Source organism: Rhipicephalus microplus, chromosome 1 (genome assembly GCF_043290135.1).
Source record: "Rhipicephalus microplus isolate Deutch F79 chromosome 1, USDA_Rmic, whole genome shotgun sequence".
Lineage (NCBI taxonomy): Eukaryota > Metazoa > Arthropoda > Arachnida > Ixodida > Ixodidae > Rhipicephalus > Rhipicephalus microplus.
In genome coordinates this window covers 180,725,839-180,751,050 of record NC_134700.1, presented here as the reverse complement: position 1 = coordinate 180,751,050, position 25,212 = coordinate 180,725,839, and the positions used below count along the sequence as shown (strand labels likewise).

The 25,212-nt window shown below is 45.5% G+C and overlaps 1 protein-coding gene across 1 annotated transcript in view; it reads left to right on the top strand.

Annotated features, from left to right (window-relative positions):
• LOC119178786 (proline-, glutamic acid- and leucine-rich protein 1) overlaps window positions 1–25,212 on the top strand; it is a 77,060-nt gene that overhangs the window by 51,559 nt on the left and 289 nt on the right. The window contains exons 14-17 of the mRNA XM_075888404.1: window positions 7,669–7,724; window positions 8,147–8,347; window positions 8,748–9,031; window positions 22,263–23,121. Coding sequence (XP_075744519.1) covers window positions 7,669–7,724; window positions 8,147–8,347; window positions 8,748–9,031; window positions 22,263–23,121 — 1,400 coding nt within the window. The remainder of the gene's footprint in view (window positions 1–7,668; window positions 7,725–8,146; window positions 8,348–8,747; window positions 9,032–22,262; window positions 23,122–25,212) is intronic.

Sequence of the window (25,212 nt, the reverse complement as noted above, 5' to 3'; positions counted from 1 at the left end):
CGTAGGCTCTTGCTTGACCAATCAGCATGTTTGGCTCGGCACGTCAGGGATATGCAACGGCGCATCACGCAGAGGCCCGAAAGCCCCGTAAAGAAGGAGCGATTGTTTTCTGGAATTTGTGGCGCACCGGCGGCTCGTGGTGCTGCCACGAGTAGAATTGATCGCACCGGCATTCTGCATACAATGCGTGCGTTTGCTTAAAATGTTTGCAAGAATATCTGAGGTGATTTACGGGCCCTTTAATAAGTAGTTTTCAAATGGTGTTTGCTTTTCGATTTGCGTTCAAACATACGTAAAATAAATGTGATGATAAATTGGCGTGTGAGGTGCTTGGTCATGCTCTTTGGGTCGTCACGGTGTGAAACTGCTAGCCGCTTCCACCGGTGCTCCGAGCACTTGCTGCACAGCGAGCTTGGCCCGGCAGTCTGCTGCTAATGTGATCCATCGCATGCACGTGATTCCTTCATCGCTTTCACATGCCTGATACAGGGCTCGTACAGGTCCTTGAAATCCTTGAAAACCCTAGAATTTCAAAAGTGCATTTTCAAGGCCCTTGAAAGTCCTGGAATTTTTCGCAATCCTTGAAAGTCCTTGAATTTCCTGAGCAGTGCACTGTCATATCGACATCGCGACCTCCTAAATATGGTACATAGATGTGTGAACCTGTCAAGCTCCTCATTTCTGAAGTATTAATGCGGCGTGGTTGCACATGATCCCATTTTCCAAAAGTGGATGCGAAAAAAAAAAAAAAAAGAGTTTCTGGCGAGGGTGAAGCAGTGAATGTGATAGCAAGAAATTAGAATGTCACACGAGGTAAGGCAAGAAACCCCATACATGCGATGCGCCGCTCAAGCACGGACGCACGAAAAGAAAGCGCACAGGACGAGTGCTGATGAGCTACTGTCATAGCTCGACACTGGAAGCGTGTTGCTTAAACAAACCAAAAACGGTCTTCGAAGATAACACACTTGTATCCACAGAATCAGTGTAAATTAACTACTGTCCCAGTTGTTACTTCTTAGTTGTTGAACAACGTGTTGCGAGTGTCAACTGTGCACAAGCTGACACTCGTGATGGTATGGTGCCATCGAATTTCAAGGCTACAGCAAGCACCATGTGTGTTTGACCACATATTTCAAGTCGCTTCCTAAGTGTACCTAAATGCTCCTTCTCCTAATCGAGACCTATCGTGAGCGCGTAGAACACTGACCTAGCTCTACAGGAAGGGCAACAAAAGATCTAGTCATGGAGGAAGGAAAAAACTGAGGAGAGGCTGGTTCGCTTCTGCGTGGACTTATAGCTCCGGCGGAAACTTAACTCGTATTGTATGGTTTGCATGCAGTAAAATCTTGCTAGCACACCTTTCTAAGACCATTCGTGCATAGCAGGCCCGAGCGCGACGTGCTGAAGTACATCGTGGAGTGTTTTTGTGCAACAGCAGAGAGCACCGGTACGTGTCGTAACCAAAATCATTCAGCCCCTACATTATCATATTCGAACTCACCCAGCAGTGACTTACGCGTTCTTCCCGCCGTAAGGCCTTTTTTTTTTTCCTTGCCAGGCTTTCCGATTTACGGGCCGATTAGCAGTTATTTGCTCTTATATAGTGTCGGTGTGGCAATGCACGTTTTTGAGAGCTTGCTTCGTAACTATGCCGTGCAATGCCAGCCTAGTGCTTCACGTACTTCACTTCTGTAAGAAGGCACCACTGTATTGTATACGCGATCATGCACGTAAAGTGTGTAATTCCAGTGCGCACACAACCAACACGCAGCGAGAGCACACTGTACAATACATACACATTTAGTCCGATAACTAGAAAAGTTTACCGTCCTTCCGTATGAACGACACAACTTCTACAAACGTGACACGATGCCTACAACACTAAAAATGAAAGTTCGCGTGTGGTCTCAGTTGACACAATGAGTAAGAACTAACCGAGTGTAGAGCTGAGAGCTCCACATGCAAATACCATGCATTATTGATCAAAAGTGAAGCGAACATACGTGAAAAGTGCCACCAGGTACATCCGGCGGTGCACGCGATTCACACAGAGTATACACTACAGCTGGGCATCACACAGTATTCCTAAAAAACACGCAAAAGAAGCAGTACTTGTGAATTGCCTCGCTGCCGGCAGAGAACACCTACCAGCTTCCACTCCGCTGGCGCCGCTTCCAAGGCCGCCGCGGGGGCTGCTAGCCGGAAATCGCGAACTGTTTATCTGCTTTTCTGCTAGGAGGTAGTGCGGGTGTTTGCGATGGGCGGCTTCACGAATATGACGTCATGGCCTCTCCTATATTTTTCTTTTCTCCATGGCTCTAGTGATGTCACACCAGATCTGAGGTCAGCTGAGTGACCTCCAGACTTTCGCCCCGTACATACCGGCAAAGCATCATGGCTGCTGCAGGTAGCGGCGAGTTTGTTTTGCAAGTGCTTGGGTGGCAATGTGTGCGAGAGGTGACAATACTCAGCATGACGCGCGCAAAGCTTTGTGATCACATGACTAAGTCAGCTACACTGCAATGTACCTGCACAACTCGACAAACAGGAACTGAAAATTGTCCATATCAAAAATGCGACAAATTATATAGCGAGAATAGATGAATCTTGGTGCATGTAGTGTGTTTATTGGAGCTATAATTAAAGCTTGCAGCAAAAAGCACGCAAGCCACAGGTATTGTGGCACGACCCCTTTAAGGCCTGACTACAGATGCGCGTTGAAGCCCATCAGCGCGTAACTTTCCGACATGACATCGTGCCCTGTCCTATGGAGAGGGTGTGAGAAGTTTTAAAGACTGTGCTCTTTTTTTTCTTTGTAAATGCGATATCCATATATTGTAAGTGCAATAAAATTGGTAATTTTTTTAAATTTTAGCGTGAAAAATTCAAACCTAGCATGCTGGTTTGAGTCCTTAAAAAACTTGCAAAAGGTCCTGGAAAGTCCTTGAATATCATTGAATTTTCGCTTTGCAAGCCTGTGCGTGCAAGCCTGAAGACCATTGAGCTTTTCCTCAATGGTCTTCATTACGATGTCCGAAACACTGGTAAACGGAACCTCTATACGAGAGTCCCAAAAGTCAACACTAAATGAATACAGTTGGTCTGGAATGCACGTCTGCGATGTTCTCGACAAGCGTGGTACGCTATTATAATCTGATGATCCAAGAACACAGAATGAGTGCAAACGCTTCATTAAGTGGTGCAGTTGTTGACAGTCGTGACCTCGCGACACACTAGCAGCAGACGACGCTTTCAGCGAGCATCGAACTAATGGCAAGGTGTGCTAGAGCAACATGGCAGACGCCACCAGCAGGATGCCTCGAAGTGATCTTTTAAAGGGGTCCTGCAACACTTATGGTCGGAAAATGCTGCCGGTCGATAGTAGAGGCTCCCAAGAACATGCAAGCCAAATAATATAGTAAAGCACGCGGCCTGTTATTCGCATTAAATTATCAAAGTCAACCAAAGATTGCTTTCTCTTCTCTCTGCAAATGACGGAAGACACTAAAAAATCACTCGTAGAAGGCCATCTATCAGCCATTGGCTGATTTGAACATAGCGTGCTTGGTTGTTACAGGGATCGCCGCTGGAGGCCGCGACTTGTCCACGCAGGCACGTGCGGTCATACATAAAAAGCTGCGTATTCGAAGAAAAAAAAAGAAAAAAGTGCTCAAGGTTACGAGGATTACGTCATGTATTTTTTTTACCCCTGCCATCCCTTTCTGCTTAGCTTCCAGCACTTTCGTCGGTACAAAAGAAGAAAGTATGCGATTGCAGCGTGCAACAAATCTTAGTTACTCCGCTCGTACTGGACGTATTCTTAACATTTTTGCGGTGTTGAATTCTTGAGGCAATAAGCTCTTTTAGTGAATTCATTCGAAAAAGTGTTGCAAGGCCCCTTTAAAGTTCAATTCTGGGCCTCTCATTGCTGTCCTATTTTTTCTTTGTACGCTTGCTTTACAGTGAAAGCTGTTATGAGATCACAACAAATGTTGCGTGTGCCATAGTTGTCTGCTGCCGCCGATGTCCGTAACTACTGTCGTGGGAAATAATAAAAAAATTAAGTAAATAAATAACACCAACGACACAATAGGATTCAAACCTAGGTCTCTTGCGTGCAAGCGCAGCACACTACCGCTAAGCCACGCCGGTGCTTGAAAATCTGGGGCGAATCGCCCCTGATTTTCAAGCACCGGCTTGGCTCAGAGGGAATCGAATCGCATTAATATCAGTGATATTAACGCGACGCGAAACATGTCGGGATTCGAATCGCGTTAATATCAGTGATAAATTGTTTTAGTACAGCAAAGGAACGACCAGGCGTAGCACAATGTGAATCGCGTTACAAATGGGTTGACTAATGCTCTAGCCTATTACAAAAACTTGAGGCACAATTCTTCATCCTCGTCAGCCACAGCATTAAAAAGAAATTGAGATTCCTTGCAAATGTGTAGCGCGTCTCGCGCTTCTCCGAAGAATGACGAAGGATAACATAATGAATGCATCGGTATGATGAAAAATTGTGCGTCATTCAGTGCTGGGTACCCTGTAAGTGTTCTTGTAGCAGTTAGCCATAGAATGTTTTAAAAAGGCACTGACAGGCCGCTGTTCCAGCTCCGCAGAGGGACCAGACACAGACAAGGCATGTCCTATGTGTGATGGCCTAGCCAACACAGAACTCGACAGCTCCATAACGGTAGCAGAAGTGCACGTAGCTGCGCAAACTTACAAAAAGAACACAGCCGCTGGCAAAGATAAAATCACGAATGCAATGATTCGCAACCTGAGCAATGAAACACAATGCAAGCTCACTGACCTCTTGAACGAAAAATTTGGGACAATGTAGAAGTACCACGCAAATGGAAAGAAGCAGAAATAATATTAATACTTAAACTTGGAAAGCTCAAGAATCTGCAGAACCTTAGACCCATCTTTCTGGCATCTTGCATAGGCAAACTATTCAAGAATGTCATTCAGACACGATTAACTTTTCACATTGAGATGCACCGATTCTTTCCCAATTCAATGTTTGGATTTAGACCGAAGGTAGCAGCACAGGACGTATTCCTGCTACTGAAGAAAGAAGCGCTAAACTCGCCTAACAGGAGCACGGACAGGTTCATCGTAGCCTTAGACATCAAAAAAGCCTTTGACTTCATATCTCACGAAACAGTACTTTAGGAGCTATGCAACATTGGATGCGGATAAAAATTGTTTAACTACATGAGCTCTTTTTTGACGAACCGAACAGCTACAATAGGCACTAGTTCAACACGATCAACGTTAATGCCAATACCCAACTGCGAAACCCCGCAGGGCTCAATTTTGTCCCCTCTACTTTTTAATGTTGGGATGCACAAGCTTGGCCTATTGTTATAGGAGGAATCCGAGCTATGTAAAGCAATATACGTGGATGACATAACGTTATGGGATTCCAAAGCCTCCATTAGCGACAAACAAGATATCCTTCAAAAAGCCATCGACAAGGTCGAAGGATTTTGCATGAATGCAGGCATGTGATGCGCACCAGAAAAATCAGAATTTATTATGTTAAAAGCCAAATATTCAAGAAAGGCAGGATGCTCCCATATACACCTCAATATTGACGGCCAACCTATCAGAGAGGCGCAAAAGCTAAGAGTCCTCGGATCCAAAACAATGGTAGCGTAGATCACACGATTGAAACAACAAAAATAGCTCGTATGATACATAGGGTTATGCGGAAAAGGGAAGGCATTAGGAAAGAGGGAACTCTGCACCTTGTACAGGCTTTTGTCATAAGTAGAATCACATACAGTCTACCTTTCCGAAAGTTAACCAATAATGAAACAGCAAAAATTGACGCAATCATAAGAATGGCATACAAAGTTGCGATTGGACTGTTCACCATTGCTGGCACCGAAAAAGTTGGGGCGCTAGGACTTTATAATACCTACGAAGAACTTACGTCACGGACCTACGAAGAACTCACGTCCGCCATGCTGATATCTCAAAAGGAAAGATTGAATTCGACGGACCAAGGCAGAGCTCTACTCAAGCAGGTTGGCTATCCCTTACGACCTCAACACGCCGGAGAGGAGACATACTTACTACCTCACCACATTAGGGCCCAAATCAAGGCGTCCCCATGCCGAAGAATATAAGCGCTAAGTTCCACCCAGGCAGGCGGCAAGCCAGAGCAAGAACACTACAAAAGCATTATGGTAACAACCTAAGGGTTTTCTACACAGACGCCTGCAGACTCCAAGGCAATAGTTGCGCAGTTGTTGTGACCAGTGGAACTACAACTATAGCAGCATCAATAAAAACCCCGTCAGTCAGCAAGGCCGAAACGGCCGTGCTGAAACGGCGATCGGATGTGCTGAACGAAAAGGAGACACAGCCTTTGTGATTACCGACTGTCAATCAACTTGCCGTATGTTTCAGGCTGGGGCAATTCCAAGGGTAGCTATGAGAATTCTAGGAACGCAACTACAAAATGAGCATGCAATACTTCGGTGCTCCGCGCATGCGGGACTTGAGGGCAATGAAAGGGCCGACCGGCTTGCTCGTGAAATAAGCATCAAAGCACCGGTTGCGACCCTCGAGAAAGCCCCAATAACTCCACGCGACATCCTCGAAAACCAAAGAGGTGAATGAAAATGATACAGTCATCCCCATCCGGATCTTCACCAAGAGAAAAGCCGCGATATTTGCGTTGAGTACAGACCAACACGTACTGACACTTCCAAATAAATGACCACATAAATCCGGCAATATACGCACGAAGCTGTCCGTGGTGTGGCGAACGGCGAACTCTTGCCCACATTAGATGGGTATGCGAATTACTGCCCCAAAACATCAATTCTCCCGGACAACATCTCGACCGAGGCTGTGGGATAGCTGGCTGGCTAGCAAGGATCGAGAAAGCCAGCTGGCTTTGCTCGACCAGGCCCAGCGAGCCGCATAGGCCAGTGGAGCCCTGGACCGAGGACCCCACCCACTTGCTCAGAAACCTTTTACGGAATACAAAGAAAATTTCTTCTCTCTCTCCGTGGAGGCCTGGCAGTTTTCTCTGAATGAAGGACCTGGCTGAAGTGGGAAATCTGGATACAAAGAAATGCTCTAACGAATCCAAAATGGTGGCGCCCACTTACACTGTTGCAGAGTTAGATTTCTTTCATAATATAAGGATTGTCTGCAACATTTTTACAGCTATTTTTCTTTGAAGTATTAGAAAAATATTCAAGAAATTTCAGAAAATTACACAATGCTATTTGCACCTAAGATTTTGCTGTTGGCACAGCTCTACTTGTAAGTGGCTCTCATTGAGGAGAAACACTTATACATTGCACTGTTAAGTGAGCCAGAAACTTAAATGTCTGTGATGTCACAGCAACGGATCTCCACCAAGTTCTGCCATAAAATGTAAATGGTTGACTAGGCTTTTATTTTTTGTATTTGTTTTACTATTAATTATCTTATCATGAAATGAATCATGATAGAGGTTTTAAAGAGTTTTTATTAATCTAAGCTGGTTCATGGTTGATGCAAGTACAGTGAAGCCCTTCTTTACTTTTTGTATGTTTAATTACAGCACAGTGTGAATTTACAGTTTTTAGATGCTTTAAAACAAAGCTTTGGCATATGCTACCATTGTGCACACACAGCACTTTCATGTTACAGCTTTGCAAAGCCTGGTCAGTGCTCCTGGTGCCATCATGAAGCCCGAGACTGTGCAGGTGAGGCTGATCACACTCGCATTATAAGCATGCTTGATCCTCTTGCAGTCATAAGCAGTTACCTGCCTTATGGTTATCCTGGTAAGAAACTATTCAGTGAGCGTTGGATAACTCATAATAATTATTATTAAATCAGTTCTGAGCACACGTTATTCTCGAGGCTCTTGGTGCAGTGTTATCTCTAGCTGGCTTGACATTGTAGGAGGTCACCATAGGGGCACTCATAGAAGAGTGTTTTTTGGTTGGCTCGGGGCAAATCATATTCTTCCGCAGAACTGCCAAGAAAAGAATGGGCTTATTAATTCGAGTGCGGCGCTGGCCAGCACTTGCAAAATGTGGAACGGCATTATGCAACGCACATATTGAGTCAGCCGTTGGAATGGGGGAGGGCTGTAACATGACGAAATGATTGAACTTTGCAGGAAATACAGTGCAGCCTGGTGACTCTGCTGGTGCGGCTCCAGCAGCCTGGCAACCCCCTGCCGCAGCCCTACCGCAGTCCCCGGTGCCGCCGTGCCCTCTACGCCCTGCTGCTGTCCCTGGCAGCCAGTCGAAATGGCCCGCCACCACTCCACTGCTGTGCTCGGCTCTTTAACGTGGGCCTCAAGGACAGCTGCTATGAGGTTCGGTCTCCCTACTCTTTTTCTTTTTTTAATTATTTTTTTTTTGCAGCTGTTGATCAGTTATCGCATCAAGTGTTTTTTTCTTGAATGAACATCTCTCTTGACCTGCATCAGTTGTGCCAACCCCCTTTTTTTTTTGCGCATTTTAGGAACTTGTCCCTCTGTACAATTACCAGTTCTGAACTGTGTCATTTTTTGCCCTTTTTTTTCTGCTGCCTTTCCAAATCGTGTGCGCTCCCTTATCTACACTTTTGTTGAGCGCATAAACAAGGCATCATGTTTCCTAGACTGCATCTGTAAATGATCTGCAATAAACAGTGCATACTCCCAATTCACTTGCCAGCCGTTGCTTGCGAGTGCTGCCAGTGATGCGTGTTTGTTTCTGCTCTCTGTAATTTAGGTGGTCGAGCTATGCAGCCAAGCTCTTTCCTGCCTGTCTCTTCATCCTCAAGGCTCTGGGCCCACAGGAACATGGCCACCGCTGCGTTGCCATCGGGCTGCCTGGGTCCTCTCTGACGGGGCGTGCCAGACCACGCCTCCCACACTGGTCAGTGTCGGCTGTCAGGCGCAGTTGCAGCCACCTCCATCGTCGCCCCGCTCCCACGCAGTAGCTGTGCCACAGCCAATCAAGCGGAAGGCTGCCGCAGCTATGCATTACCGAGCTAAGCGCATCACAACTCTTGGGTATGCATTCTTTTCTCCTTACTCACTAGCGCTATTTACATAAAGCTAGTGCTCTTGTATGATATAGAGCTTTCTACAATGTTTACTAGAGGAAGCTGTGGTGCTGCAGTTCAGAAAATGGTGGGTGGTACATGGATTTGCCTAGCCTTTGTGCGTGCAGCCTCAAATGCCCTTGTGCCTGTGTTTGTTATGTTCTTGTGCAATAGCATGGAGCTTGTTATGGAAATTGCAGCATTAGTGTTAGTTTCAGTGTAGGCGTCGCTGGCTGTAAACGAAAAATCATTTTCTTCATGACCAAGAAAATTGAGAAAGATGCAAATGAAATAACTAATAAAAATTTTGGAGTCACAGTGAGGATCAAACCCAGGCTGTCTGTGTGGCAAGCAGGCATTCGACCCCATAGCTACAATATTTGTTAAAACTGCTTTGGAAATAAGCAGTTTTAACACTACTTTTTTCCAACACTGCTGTTGTGTAGTGGGATGAGTCTCCTTTTAAAGGCAATTCCCAGCAGACTATAAAATACAGCTGCATTGGTGTTCGCCCCAGCTGAGCACACGCAAAGGTACCCACTATACGTGATGACTAGAGGCCGGATTTTCAGGCACTAAAGAAGTGTGTTTTAGGCGCCAAAGACAGGCAAGTAAACTACCGTTTTAGGCCCTTAAAATCATGATTATAGACACAATAAATTTCTACAAAAATTTAAATATCCTCAAATAACGACGTCGGTGACTTGTATCTAAGGCAAAAAGCAAAAAAAAGTACTGTTTTAAAATAGCAGAAAGGCACTAAAGATTGAACATTGGCATGCATTTCCCGCCTGATTTGCAGTATATGGTCTTTCGTTTTATTGTCTAGCATTGTGCGACAAGTGTCCACTATTCACTTAACACTCTCCCGGGTCTCTTTTGTTTTGTTGTGGCTGGGAAGGGCAGCGCAGGAGCAAATAACCAGACCACTGATACCCCAGAAGAGAGGGATGCTAGGTCTAATTGCGCAGGACCCATTTCTTCCCTATCGGTTAACACCTTCAAGGTCCCCTCACTGCGTTTGGGCATTTGAGCTGACAAGCGTAATGGTGCCCTGGGTACTCCGGATCATTCCTGTTAAGATTTGCAAAATTACATGTTGCTGAAATACACTCAATTTCTAGTAAATGCCACTTTCCTTTCTCGCGGGCATGCGCGCCAAGATATAGAGAGTGACGCACAGCACGGAATAATCCTGTTTTTACGTCGCTCCTTTCTGTTGACATTGCTGGGCTGACGTCGCATACCGTACGCTCTTCATCAGAACTTCCTTAAACCTTAAATGCTAGCTATATATCTAGAAAACTGATGTAAAATGTCCCGCCTCCTGATTATATTTGCATTTTGAACGGTACCTCATTAAGAGTGTTGCACGTGACATTCATTTATTTGGCATGTGCAATTTATGTGTTCTGTTATGTAGCATGAAGGAGGAGTACTTCGGTTTGGGCTAGCTGCTTCATATCATTTTGAAAGGGAAGCGCAAAGACAAAGGGAAAATGCTCTTTGTTTCTATGTCTTTTTCCTCTGTCTTAGCACTGCCCTTTCAAAATCAGGATCATGAATAAAAGCTGAGAAGTTTTATTTAAGCAAAGTACACTTATTTAGTAAATCAAAAAATTTATTCAAATTGCACAAACCTCACCTTACTCATGAGGATGAGTAGGAGAAAAAAAAGGAGTGAAGGTTGGTTTGTTTGGCAAGCTTGAGTTTTTTTTTTTTTTTTTTTTTTTTTCATAAGGTACGCACCCATGCTTGAAAAGCTAACCAGAAATTCTGGACAAGCCGCATTCTCAAAATAGCGCTGCAAACGTTCAACAGCCTCTTTAGCTGATCGGTCTGGTGGCATCACTACACTAGCAATATTGTCATCACATTCATCGCTGTACTATTGATCCTCATCTTGTTCTTTGGCAATCATTTCCACAAAAGGTACGAACATTTTCATCAATTGATTCGTAGTCCTGCTGTGTGAAAGGGGCAGATGGTACGACCTCACTGAATACTGCATAAATGTCGGCATTAGCAGGGCTTTCTTCTTCATCAGGTACTGCTTCTTGCACTTGAAAGCCAGCATGATGAAAGCATCTGTGTATTGTTGTTGTCTTCATTTGCTCCCAGGCACAAGCCAAAATGTGGATGGCTGCTAATAAATCTATGCTGTTGCATTTCCCACTGTCTGCACGAAGCAGCATTTGATAGAGCAATTGTCTGCGATAATGCTCTTTAATGTTCTGAATAACCCCTTGATCCATCACTGGATCACTGCCGTTGCATTGGCTGGTAAGAACTCCAGAGTGAACTCCAGGCAAGAACTCTAGGCTTGGAGTCTCAACCTGACCGTGGGCTAGGCAATTATTCATGATGAAGACAACCTTCCTGCCTTGCCTCGTAAATCTTGCGTCTTCCTCCCATAGCCAGTTTTGAAAAATAGCCATGGTCATCCACGCTCTTCTGTTTGCATGGTACGCAATGGGAAGGTGTCAAACGCCTTTGAAACAATTTGGGTGCCTTGATTTTTCTATTACCAACAGCTTTAGTTTCTCATCTTCTGCCATGATTGCACTTACCAGCACTGTGATGCGATCTTTACTGTGTTTTCGAAACTCCACTACACGCTTCGCCTTTGAAGGTGAGAGTCGAAGCAATATCTCACCTGAGATTGCTTTGAAGACTAGGCCAGAGGGTGTTTTGATGCGGCTGAGCCATCCGTCGCTTAGGACGAAGTTCTCAACATCTATTTGCATGGCGATCTCTCAAGCTTTCTGCTCGAGAATTGGTCCGCTTATAGGCAAATTGGAACTCCGTGCGCGCTTGAACCACAGAAAAAGAATTTTTTCAAGTTATTCATAAGGCACCGTCCGCATTCGCATCCGCGTAGATGTAAGGGTCCCGTTCTTTAAAGCGCCTTCAATCTTTTCTCTGTCTTTGCAGATCCGCGACAGCGTCAATTTCGGGATGTTATATTTTTTTCGGCTCTGTCTTAGGCAGGCCACTTTGATCGAGCTCCTGAAGAATTTGCAGCTTTTTTTCAAGCGAGAGTGCATGATGTGGCCGCTTCCTTTCCATCCGGCTGAAATAACACCGTAATCTGCCTCACTTAGCCACACAAGTTGGCCTAACACACAAGTGACTCGCCGACTTGACTCCCACAGCCACCACAAGCCAGAATGGCTACTGGATTGGCTTGTCTTGAGGTGTTGCCATGGTTGTGAGACTACCTTTGGCTTGAGCGAGTCTATGCTGTGTTTAGAGTTTGTGCCGTTTAATCGTAGGTGACCAGTAAGCACTGTTTCGATTAACCGAAGAATTTTTCTACGCAACACACAGAAATCCAGCCATACGAGCCCATTCAGTTCCATTAATGAGGCATTTTCGTTTAAGCGAGTTTCGTTTATTGGGAGTCCACTGTACTACTACTACAATCATCCCATTTCGCTTGCGTTCGTCTTCTTGTTTTTCCTGCATCGTTCCTTCGCCTACCCTGACAACGCTTAGCTCGTGTTTGCTGTGTCGTCTCTGAACGCAGTTTCAGTGGAGGGTATATCGCAATCTTAATACATGATGTTTGCCAGCCTCTCCTAAAGCACACACACTCACCGATCCATCCCGTAGAAACTGGTAATACAGAACAGAGAACGCGGACACGACACAACATCGATGGCGTACATGCTCAAGTAGGCTGGGGCACATCATGCACGCGTGACCTTGCTTACGCATGCTGTTCTTTGTGCGTATGCATCATGTGATTCTCCAGCCCCGATACCAAAAAGAACAGGGAAGGAATGAGGCTCGCGATGGCTACATGGGACAAGAGCTTGCTTTTCCACATCATGCTTTGGTGGCTCGTAGCGAACCAATTTGAAAAATCACCGTGGTAGAACGCTTTTCATTGGGCACGCAAGAACTTCTAGTGTCTAACTACAACTTATCATGTCACCTAGAGAAGGACGCTTAAAAATCAAATTACAAACAAAACAAAGCCTGCGTGCACATCACATTTTTTTATTTGAAGGCGCTGCCAGCAGATGGGTTATAATTTCAAAGAAAACGCGCCTTCATTGACACAACACACTTTGTTCTCTTTATAAGCCATTCAATTCTGTCATGAAACTACACAACAAAAAATGAACAGAAAAGTTATATCTGATACGAAATTCTAAAATCTTAATTATAGTTGCAAGAAGAGGACTGTTTAGGTACATTCATTTTGGAATGCGAGTTTTACCATGAAATGCTTGACACAGGAGCTTTAAGCACAGTTTAATTTGACGCAATGATGGTAATTACCATCCTAGTTCATTTTTCATATTGTTAAAGCTGTCATTTTTGAGTAATGGTTTAGGACAAACCTTGAAGCCCTGTTTTGTATTTTTTCATGCTTGTCACTTGAAGACATATGACAAGGGATCTCATTTGCAACAAGCATATTCAAGCATACGGTGAATGTATGCTAAATACTCTGTTGATTGTAAACATGCCGGCGCCTGTCTCAGGCTTTGCTGTATAAAGTATAAAGATTTGGCGACCTTCGCCACTATTGAATCAACAAGAGCATTCCATGAGTGGCCCTTCATAGTTTTTCATTCGTTCTCCAGGTACCCGCAGCTGCCCAGAAAAACATGCTCTTTCTTTCCCACAGCAACACCAGGTTTTTAGGGTGGTTCTTCAGTTACTTCAGGGCACTAGATAGCTGTCTGTTGAGGGCGGTCGCCATGTCCTCGGCCATAGACATCACATTTATTTTCTTACTCTATCTTTAATTCTCTCTCCTCTTTCCCCTGCAGACGCTGAGACGTGCTTCCACTTAGGGCTTCAGAAATAGCGTCTTTTGCACTCCCCATACTGCTCCTCCAATCGCTCACAGCATGCCAGCTTTGTCTTCGTTGAACCTTATAGTGTTTGGAAATATCATTGTTGCCTTCTTTTACCTGAATAACGGTTTAACACCATGCTCAAAAACAAAATTTGGCCTTGAATAGTGCTCATATAGGCGCTAATTTGGAAAATAGGCATTTTTAGGCATTTAGGCACGAACACCCAATATAGGCATTTATAGGCACTATAAAAACACCATAAAAGCCCTTTTTAACCTCTAATTCATGCTCATATATCAAAATGGCACGATAGGAACGCAAGGAACAAAATAAGCATTTGCCTATAATCCGGTCTCTAGTGATGACGATGAATAACAAGCGCATTCCAGACCACCAATCTGCCTTGGAGAAAAATGATCGTGAAAGCACTCTCACCTGCAAAAGGCCTTTGCGGAGTTGACCCTTATGACGACGAATAAAACAACATTGTGTATACTGTACACACACGTCACTCGTTTGCATATTTGAGTGAGTGGTGTAGTTATCTGAATGATCCCTTGTAGCTTCGCCCGCTCATCGTTCAGTTTGTGGATATGCAGTGATTTTTTTTCCAGTGAATACATTTGACTTTGGCGTTTTAAAGCAGCTTAATCTTCTCAACATTTCTTGGTCGGACACTGGTTTATGGGGAAGTGCAGACAATTGTCCCCAGACTAGTGTAAGTTAGCGAGACCCCCCCGAAAATGCACCTTGGACGGTACTGCTTGCCACAGGCCGGTGTCCGAGGTTTTGAGCTAATCATGTTTGGCAGGTGGGTAGAAGACAGCAGTGCAAAACAGCTACTAGTATACCAGTTTAAAGCTTCTTTGCGACTTCTTATCAAAGGTCAACTCAGACTTAGCTCAACTATTAAGGTGAGATGCGGTTTCGTGTCGCGAAAAATGACAAAAAAATCGATTTTTTCAATATCAAGTTTTCAGTTCCTGGAACCTTTCTGCTATCCGATTCTAAAATATGTACCCTGAAAACCGCGCAGAAGCGCTTCGGAAAATTCGTTTCACCCTCCTAGGTAGCGAAAATAATTCTGGAAATCGCAAAGAAACAGCGATTTTCAAGAAATTATTGCTTCGCAATGGCGCAGATGGGAGCCGGCTTTTGGGCTCATCAAAAAAAGTATTTTTTTTTGTTCAAATTTTCGGCCTCAGCTGGCTCCTCCCTTTGAAAACAAGCGCATAAAAAGCAAATGTTTGAAGGTTGTTTCGAGGCCCCTGATTGGCTGTGGCTGCCGTGTTGCCCCAGCTCGCCTCGCCATTGGTCCGATGCTCGCTTCGGGAGATTGTGCTGCTTGTGCGTTACGACGACAAGGCTGTCGAAAATCGCTACTTCATGACATGTTCACGGCTCGATGCTCACTTAGGGTGTAATTACGTTTTGGTTAGGAACTGTAAATGGATGCTTGATGAGATTACTACGAGCGGGTGCGCGGTTTACGAGCGCAGCGTACCACCGGAGTCGTAGTTAGGCTTAACTCCGCTGACTGTGAGACGAACTTTGCGGGTGATAGCTACGTGCTAGCGCACTCGTGAAAACGTGCTTCTTCGCAGGCAACGAAGTAGATCAATCGCTAGCTTCTCGGAACCATGGACGGGCATTTTACGCATCTGCAGCGGACCCCACAGTCAAGCCCTTGCTCCCCTTCCACTGCCAAGATTGCTCAGAACAGTGGCTAGCAGTTTCGCGCGTCGGCACTAAAAAATACGATACCATTGTAGTGCGCACCGATTTATTTGTTATCGTAGCTAGACATTTCGCGCGTGGTCACCGAACGCCGCCGCCAAGTGCATCACGCGCCAGCTGCACTGTCCACGTGGCCGCGCACTTCGTGGTCATATGGAGTGCTGTCAATAAGTTTTTGTGATGCGGTTTCGACATGCTTGGAGCCGACCTTGGTATCGCCACGAGCGTCTATGATTGTTCTGAGACAATGAAAGCCTCGTAGATTAGCGTTTCCGCGACCCCTAAAAACTGAAGCTCTTCTGGCGACCGCCGTGCTCACACCACGTACTGGATCAAGACTCGAGCGCATCTGTAGTGCCAGTCCTTACTTGGTGAAGGAAAAACATGACTCTCTGCAGCCCTTGACAAGATGTCAGGCAAGAAGAAAACCAACTAGACAACAACTCTTCTGGAATTAAAAAAAAAAAAAAGATGAAACAGTGTTGCTAGTCTTCAATAAAAATATTCATAGTGATTTGTTTGTCCTTCAATAATAACTGCTCTTCTACATTATTTCAGGTCCAGAATGCTACACCAATTCGTAGTTGGTTGCATCCTGTAATAAAAAATGCACTAGAAGTTTTAAAATTAGTTTGGGTTAATATTCTGTGATATTATACAAACATCTCCAAACATCTATTACTGCACAGAACTTCTTAATTAAAAAGCGTTTCTCTTTAGTTCACGGCTGTGCTTCACACGGTCAGTGGCCCACTTGGCAGTGAGCCTTAAACTGCTCCAAAATCATCTTTTCCTGCTCCAAAATGCTCTTTTTGCTGCTCCAAAACAGCTCAAATCAATCTCATCACTGGCATTGGATATGCTGCACATCTTAAAAGAGCACACAATCAAAGTTCCCGGGTTGTCGTCCCATGCTGCAGCCTCTACAGCGATGCACATTTTTTTCGTTCACTCCAAAATCCCGCCGGGCTTGAACTCTAAACGACTCTGCAGCTAGAACAATTTTTTTTATAAGCGAAACTATAATGACGCTGGCTATATGGCGCCGTTTAGCTATGCTACATGCAGACCATTCGAAACGCGACTCGAAGTGACAAACAGCTCGCTTCAACACTCCTCACAAAGATCAAAATGGCGGCTTAACGTTTGTACTTTTGGCTTTACGTTTGTACTTTTGAACACGTCCACTGCTCAAGTTCTCACAACTATTGGGAGCAACACCGAGTGTCTGCGCGACCTTATCCGCTCTATAGTACGCGAGGAGCTGCAAAAGGCTGCCGCACCACCACTACCTACGGTGAGTTCCATTGCAGGCATCGTCAAGGACGAGCTGCATCATGCCCTTCGTGAACCTGTGAGTCTGGATAACGCCACACCCGCCACGGCTGACTACCACCGTGTGACCTATGCGGAAGCCTTGAAGCGCCCAGCTTCCTCTTCCCTGCTGTTTGTTCAGGCACCTCCTACGGTTTCACTTCAGTCGGCGCAGCTTCAACGGTACTACAAGAACACACGCACGCCCCCACCCCTCGTTTACGCCAGCCCTGTACATCTTGTGGAACAACCAGCACACTACCTTGATGACGGACACGCTTCGCCTCGGAAATCTGATTTTTGGCGCACTCCTGATCGCCGACCTCTGTGCTTCCACTGCGGTGAAGCGGACTATTTGTACCGCCAGTGTCCATACCGGCACCTCGAGCTGCGGGGCTTTTCAATATATTCAGCGCCTCCTCGGTATGGCCAGGGACACCGGGACATTGAAGACTACCTGGCTCAACAGTGCATGCCACCGCCTTCTGGACGGCAGTCGCGCTCACCGTGGCCGTGGCGCTTTTCATCTTCGCCCCAGCGACATGCTGGCACACGGTCCCCTAGTCCCCACCGGGAAAACTAACGCAAGCGACCCTTGGAGGCGAGGTCGCTGGCAGTCGACGTGCTGAAGACCTCTAATTGACGCTAACAGGAAAGGGTGTAGATTCGACTGAGCGATATGTGCGGCTTTCTTTGGATATACCGGTGCTGATGGATGGCTATGCAGTCGGTGCTTTAGTTGATACCGAGGCTGACTATTCAATACTAAGCGGGAAAATGACCAGACTACTAAAGAAGGCAATCACGCCCTGGCATGGCTCCATGATTCGAACGTCTGGTGGCCACACCGTCTATCCGCTTGGAACCTGCACGAGTAGAGTTCGGGTCTGCGCTTATACTTTTGTAGCAAGTTTCCTTGTGCTCCGTGAATGTTCACGCGACGTTATTCTTGGTGTTGACTTCCTGCAGGAGTATGGAGCTGTCATTGATCTTCAAGAGAATCGCATCACCTTCTCAGCCGACCGAGCAATCGACAAGCAGGACGACCAACAACGTGCCGACGTTCTTTGTGTTGCTGCTGAAAGTATAACGCTTCCTCCAAGAGCCAGTGTTATAGTCGACGTCACATGCTATGGATTGCGAAATGGTGAAGCGATTCCAGAGAGTAATTTTGAACACCTGCTGACTCAAGGTGTTTGTGTGGCTAGGAGTATCATACAGCTACGTGATGGCCGATCTCAACTGCTCGTTACAAATTTCAGCAATGAACACCGACACCTTTTTCGTGGCAATTTGTTAGCATTTGCAGATGAATTGAGAACTGTTCCCATCTGCTTCTCGTCGGACGCAGTGGAGGCCGCCGATACGTCTCTAAACAATATCGATATTAATTCTAACCTCACCCCAGAAAACCAGACAGCACTGCGAAAACTCTTGCTTGAATTCAAGTCATGCTTCGCTACTTCCTCTAAGGTGTGCCAGACTTCGATCACTAGGCACAGAATCATCACTTACGACGACGCCCGCCCAGTACACCAACAGCCTTACCGCGTGTCAGCGAAGGAACTAGAAGCCATTCGTACGCAAGTTCGAGAAATGCTTGACGACGGCATCATCGAGCCTTCCAACAGTGCGTGATCCTCTCCGGTCGCCCTAGTCAAGAAGAAAGACTGAACGCTACGTTTTTGCGTCGATAACCAGAAGCTGAACAGCGTGACTAAAGAGGACGTGTACCCGCTGCCACGCATCGACGACTCGTTAGACAGATTACGCCGCGCCCACTATTTTTTCCTTTTTTGGATCTAAAAAGCGGATACTGGCAGATTGAGGTTGACGAGCGAGACCACGAGAAAATGTTGTGACCCCTGATTGCCTGTATGAATTTCAAGCCCTTTCTTTTGGTTTGTGCTCAGCGCCCGCAACTTTCCAGCAAATGATGGACACTGTGCTTACTGGTCTGAAGTGGCAAACTTGTCTCGTATACCTTGATGATGTCGTTTTTTCTGAAACCTTCCAGCAACATCTTCACCGCCTCAGGAGTGTGCTACAGGCTATTCAATCAGCAGATCTTACACTCAAACCACAGAAGTGTCACTTTGGTTATGAAGAGCTCAAATTCCTTGGCCATGTAGTCAACGCGAAAGGAGTCTGACCCGACCTCAACAAACTTGCCGCTGTAGCCGCGTTTCCGCATCCTACAGACAAAAAGGCTGTTCAACGCTTTCTGGGCTTGTGCGCCTACTATCGACGATTTATTAGAGGGTTTTCGAAGATAGTGGAACCCTTGACTCGCTTTACACGCGACGACACACCGTTTGTATGGGCTACCGAGCAACAGGCTGCTTTTGCCGAGCTACAACAGCGGATGCAGTCAGCCGCTGTTCTTGCGCATTTTGACAATGATGCTGACACAGAGGTGCACACTGACGCCAGTAACATCGGCCTCGGCGCAGTGCTCGTCCAGCATCAACACGGCAAAGAACGAGTCATAGTCTATGCCAGCCGCTCACTGTCCCGTACCGAGGTGAATTACGCGACCACAGAAAAAGAGTGTCTCGCAGTAGTGTGGGCGATCACCAAGTTTCGCCCGTACCTCTATGGTCGTCCATTTAAAGTGGTGACAAACCACCATGCCCTCTGCTGGTTGGTCAACATACGTGATCCCTCTGGACGACTGGCCCGATGGAGCTTGCGTCTACAGGAATTTGATGTGACCATCATATATAAGTCTGGATGGAAGCATGAAGAGGCTGATACATTGTCTTGTGCACCCATACCTTTAGTCAATCAAGAAGAAAAGGACGATGACAGTTTCCTGGGCGCCCTCAGCTCATCTGACTTAAGCAGACGCCAGCGAGAGGATGAAGAAATTCGACTGCTTATCGACTATCTGCAGGGTCATAGCGCTGTTATACCTCGCCATATATCTCGCGTCGTGACGTCTTTCTGCCTCCGAGATAATGTCCTGTACAAAAAAAAAAACGCCCTTTCTACGAGCCGCGCTTACCTCCTCGTCGTTCCGAAGGACATGCGAGACGAAGTCCTTTCCGCGTGTCATGACGAGCCCACATCTGGTCATCTAGGTTACTCGCGAACGCTCGCCAGAGTAAGCGAGGTGTACTACTGGCCCGGACTTTCGGCAAGCGTGAAGCAGTACGTCAAAAGCTGTCGTGAATGCCAGCGTCGAAAGTCGCCACCAAGCAAGCCGGCTGGATTACTTCAGCCAATTGATCCACCCCACAAGCCATTTGACCAAGTCGGCATGGACATTCTCGGCCCATTTCCTTTATTGTCCGACGGCAACAAATGGGTCATTGTTGCAACTGACTATTTGACCCGCTATGCTGAGACACAGGCGATACCACGAGCCACGTCTTCTGAGGTAGCACAGTTCTTCATGTGCCACATTGTTCTGCGCCACGGTGCTCCATCTACAGTGATAACCGACAGAGGAACAGCGTTCACTGCACAGCTTATGGATGAAGTTTTTCGACTAAGTAACACTAGGCATCGAACGATGACTGCTTACCATCCGCAGAGCAACGGCTTAACCGAGCGACTAAATAAGACAGTCACAAACATGATCTCCATGTAGATCGACGACGTCCAACACAAAACATGGGATCGCATTTTGCCTTATGTGACGGTCGCTCTTAACACCGCCGTTCAACAAACAACCCGATTTACGCCGTTTCGCCTTCTCTACAACCGCGAAGTTCAGACGATGCTGGATGCGATGCTTCCTTGTGAAGACGCCGATCAATTAACAACTGACGCAGAAACATTTGCAGAGCATGCCGAGGAAACTTCCCAGCTCGCCCGGCTACACATTGGTCAGCAGCAACAGGTCGATGGATGACGTTACAATATGCGTCACAATGACGTATCTTAGAGTCCGGGAGACCAAGTTTGGGTTTGGACCCCTGTTCGTCGCCATGGCCTCTCCGAAAAGTTGCTCAGCAGATACTTCGGTTCGTATAAAGTATTACGCCGCGTGAGTGACGTAAACTACGAAGTGGTTCCGGACGCTACGTCGTCACGAAGACAACCAACCTCTGACATAGTTCATGTGGTGCGCATGAAGCCTTATTTTGCGTGTTCCTAAAAGACCACTTTTCCTGTGTTCCTTTTATTTGTGCTCCGACAATTGCCTCATCATTGGTGAACTTATCCCACGTAATATTTGATATTGGTGCCCTTTTTCATTGTTTAAGCTACTTTGTTTTGTTTTTTTTTGCAATAACTTTACAGCATCGGACGATGCTCTTTCTTTTTAGTTGAGGAGGAATATTGCCACCTACTTCTAGTAGTGGGTTGTATACCAAGGCGAAGGCACACACCACAAAAAGAAAGAAGTGCGCGTGTGCCCCCACTCTGGCAAACAAGCCAAACCGATGCGCTTGGTTAGAGCCCTGTTGCTCAGTCATCTAAGCGGTGCTATCTGTCGAGCCCTGTTGCTCAGTCATCTAAGCGGTGATATCGTCTAAGCGGTGCTAGCTGTGCACAACTTCTCTCAATAAAAAATGGCGCATTTTTCAAAATCCTTTGAATCTAAGCCGACCATGGAGTTTGATGCAAAGAACTTTGAAAAAAACTATCTGCCTAGATTTGAATGAATACGGCAGTACGCTCATGCATAAAGAGTGGATTTTCCATGATAGCTTGTTGCCTGATGGATCCACTAGTGTGGTCTAATTAGCACTGCTTCATTGCATTACTGAACTGAAATTGCTATTTGAGGCCTAGTGTAGAAAGCAATGGCCATAATGTCATTGTTGCTAAGATATAATTAGTGGCACCTGGTAGCATCTTTGTATAAATTAACCAATGTGTGGGTGTGCATGATGCTTAACAAGGCTTTTTTTTTTTTGCACACTAATGTGGACATTCACGACCTACTTGAAGTTGGGCTTTAAATGAGAAAAATGTGCTTCCAGCCACATTCTTGCCCCGAGGTTTTCGCGAGTTATTATGTAAGGTTCGTCACTAGTAAAATACACATAGGAAAGGGGTTGGTTGGTCAGGCAGAATTCCTGCAGAGATGGTTGCACAGATAGAGATCATTCACAACGGAATGAATGTGAGTTAGTTTGCTCAGCAACAAGCTTGTTTGCTCGATGGTCACTGATAGCACACGGGACCAGTGTTGGTCCCGTGTGCATTCTTGTCCGAGTCTACTTCGTGCTGTTTCTAACTAGATCATGCTTTGGTGCAGGCACTGCTGGAATGCAGAAGATTCATCTGCAGCATGTGGGTCTTCTGTTTTATCGCGTGAATGTGGCTCTACATTCTAATCTTTGCCTTAACCTATAATGGTTGAAATGTACGCAGGCCGACCTACAGAACCAGTAAACAAGAGACTGAAGTGCTCTCCGATGAGGATGGACACGAGTACATGGATTATGAAGAAGATTACGAGGATGCGGAGATGGAGAAGCTACAGGCCGCAGAGGCAATGCAGATGCGCAATCCTCCAGTGAATGGCCAAGGCTTCCATGAGCGCCACCTTGGATCCGCTGTGGGACCAGGCATGGGGGGTCGCTCTGCCGGTGGTTTCACTGGACCCTCAAAGCTCGTCCCCGTGCCTGAGGACTCGTCGGAGGACGATGAGGGCTCTGAGGAAGACTACGACGAGGACGAGGAAGAGGGCGACTATGGTGAGTCTGCCGAGGAACCCTGTATCGAAGCCATCGAGCTTGAGAGCGACGATGTCGATGGGTCGGGCCTGCCACCGCCGGAAAGTGACGGGGCACCCGAGGATGCGCCAGTTACGGTGCTGGAAACATCGCACGAGGAAGACCAGGAGGAAGTGGGTGTCGAATCGGATGCTGCGTTTTCCATTGCGGCTGATGTCAGTGAGGCCTCTGTCACTGTGACACCTGCGAGCAGCCAGCCCAGCATTATCGTTGAGGACGGGCATGTTGAAGAAGAAGTGACACCGCAGCCTCAGCCTGAATCATGCGAGACCAAAGTGGCTGGTGCTGAAGTTGTGCAGAAGCCATGTGCTGTCCCTGCAGAACCTGAAGCTTCGAAAGTGGAAGTAGAAGAACCAGTTCTAGTCGAGAACCACACTGAGGAAGAAAAAGACGACTCCAAGCAGGAGGCATGCGAGGAAGTGGTGCTGCCTCCACCCAGCGAGCCATGTATAGAGCCGATAGTGACCAAGCATGTGTCAGAAGAGCCAAACAAGGCAAGTCTAGCTCCATGTTACAAATACTTCCTGCTCAAAAAGACCTGTAACTGAATTCTAGTTGATATCTTCTACTTCATTATTGCTAATAAAACTAAAATAGGAAGAGTTCTTGAAATGCTTTGGAAATGTTTTTGGCAGATGAATCAGTGCCTTCATACTGCAGCAGGTGATGCCAGACAGACTGACGGTGATGGCTTCTTTAGGCTATTGGCATGTGATGAGTACCTTGGATGTGCGACATTCAAAGACATAATAATGTTTGTTAGACCGAAGTACACTCCTAAAGCTTCTTCTTCTCCTAAAGTCTCCAGTTAGCACTTTTGCCTGAATTGGGCTAGTGCCACTAGACATGGAAATCTTATCCATGTCCTATCCATGATGAATCAACAAAACAGTCACAAAAAAACCTGTATGAAAAAGAGATAACTTTAATAAATTAAGTAGGCTTGTGTGAATATTCGAGTGAATATTACAGTATATTCATTTGCTTTGATCCGAATTAAATTATTGAAAATTTCAAATTATCTTATATTAACAGAAAGGTGTATATTAGTTCACATGTAACCCCCTTGTAAAGGTATTTTCACTACAGCAGAGGGATGCTAAGCCATGAAGCACTTAATCAAGCGTACATTATTTTGCACGTTACTTTTTATAAAGGTGGTTTCACTGTAGGAGTGTTATATTGTGAAAACGCATATCCAGGGAAAACGCTCACTGCCATTAAGCATTACTTCAAGGTTAAATGAACATATTGTTACCGGGAAGATCTATTCGCTGACAGCGGCTCTAGTTAACGCTTGTTAACTAAAGCTTGTTATATCAAAAACTTGTTAAAAAAAAGCTTGTTATATCAAAAAGCTTGTAATATCAGCTTATATGTTCCAAGTATAGTATATTTTGAAATGGGACATATTTTGCAGGTCATCACTTGCTTTCTACCTAAAGTAGATCCTGCTACTATCTTAAGTTTTTTCCCACTTCTTTTGAACGCTTCACGTGTCCGTCTATCTGTCCGTCCGCCTGCTAGTCTGTCCGTCCGTCCGTGCGTTGATCTAGTGAATACACGTGGCGAACACGAACCATTATACGAGCAAATGAACTTCGACCGGTCGCATCGAAAAGCGAAGTGACTCGTTCGGAGTGCAATAGAAACTTGTAAATACTGAACGGAGATAACGTTTCGTCTTTCTTTCTTTCTTTGCTCCTTGTTATGTATTCATTTTTTTCAGTTGCATCTGAAAAAAAAAAATTTTAGAGTGCTGTCAGCGGGTCTAGTTAATGCCGCGCAGAGCACACGGTATTGCAGACCCACAGGGCAGCTCGAGAGTTCAACCCACATCATTTTAGCTTGTGTGCCGGAGTGACAGTTCCATACACGTGTCAATATTACCCCCGCAGTGATTAATCATTTTTCGCTTAGTTTAAAAGCTTGTTATATCAGCTTATATGTTCCAAGTATAGTATATTTTGAAATAGGACATATTTTACAGGTCATCGCTTGCTTTCTACCAAAAGTAGATTCTGCTACTATCTAAAGTTTTTTCCCACTTTTTTTGAACAAAAAAAGAGGTCATTTGCACATGGCTTGTTTCAATGTTTAAAAAATATTATGCTGGATAAGTATGCCAATTTTTCTTTATAATATATGATGTATTCCAATTCGATTCTAAACTATTCGACCAAAATCACTATTCGCACGAGCCTAAAATTAAGGCTTCTTTTGAGGGTGGACCCCCTTGTTCTGCCGTCACGAGCCGTTTCAATTTCGCTCTCAGGGGTCAGTTTCTTAATATACGATGATCAATATCTCAAATGAAGTGCAAATTTTATGGTTTTCTAAAAGATAAGTATGTCAAATTGACATGCTCAACAATTTTTTTTCACCACTGCCCTCAAGGCAATAATTAAGAAGTTGCTTAATGAGCTTGTGGTAATTATCTTTGTGAATGTATTTTTGATTCAGCAGAGTATAGGTGGCTCCAAATGGAGTTCTTGTGTGAAGTGACAATTACCATTTTTCTATGCAATCTAAATTTTCTTTGAAACAAAAAGAAACCCACCCTGTATGTCACAGTTTGTGGATAT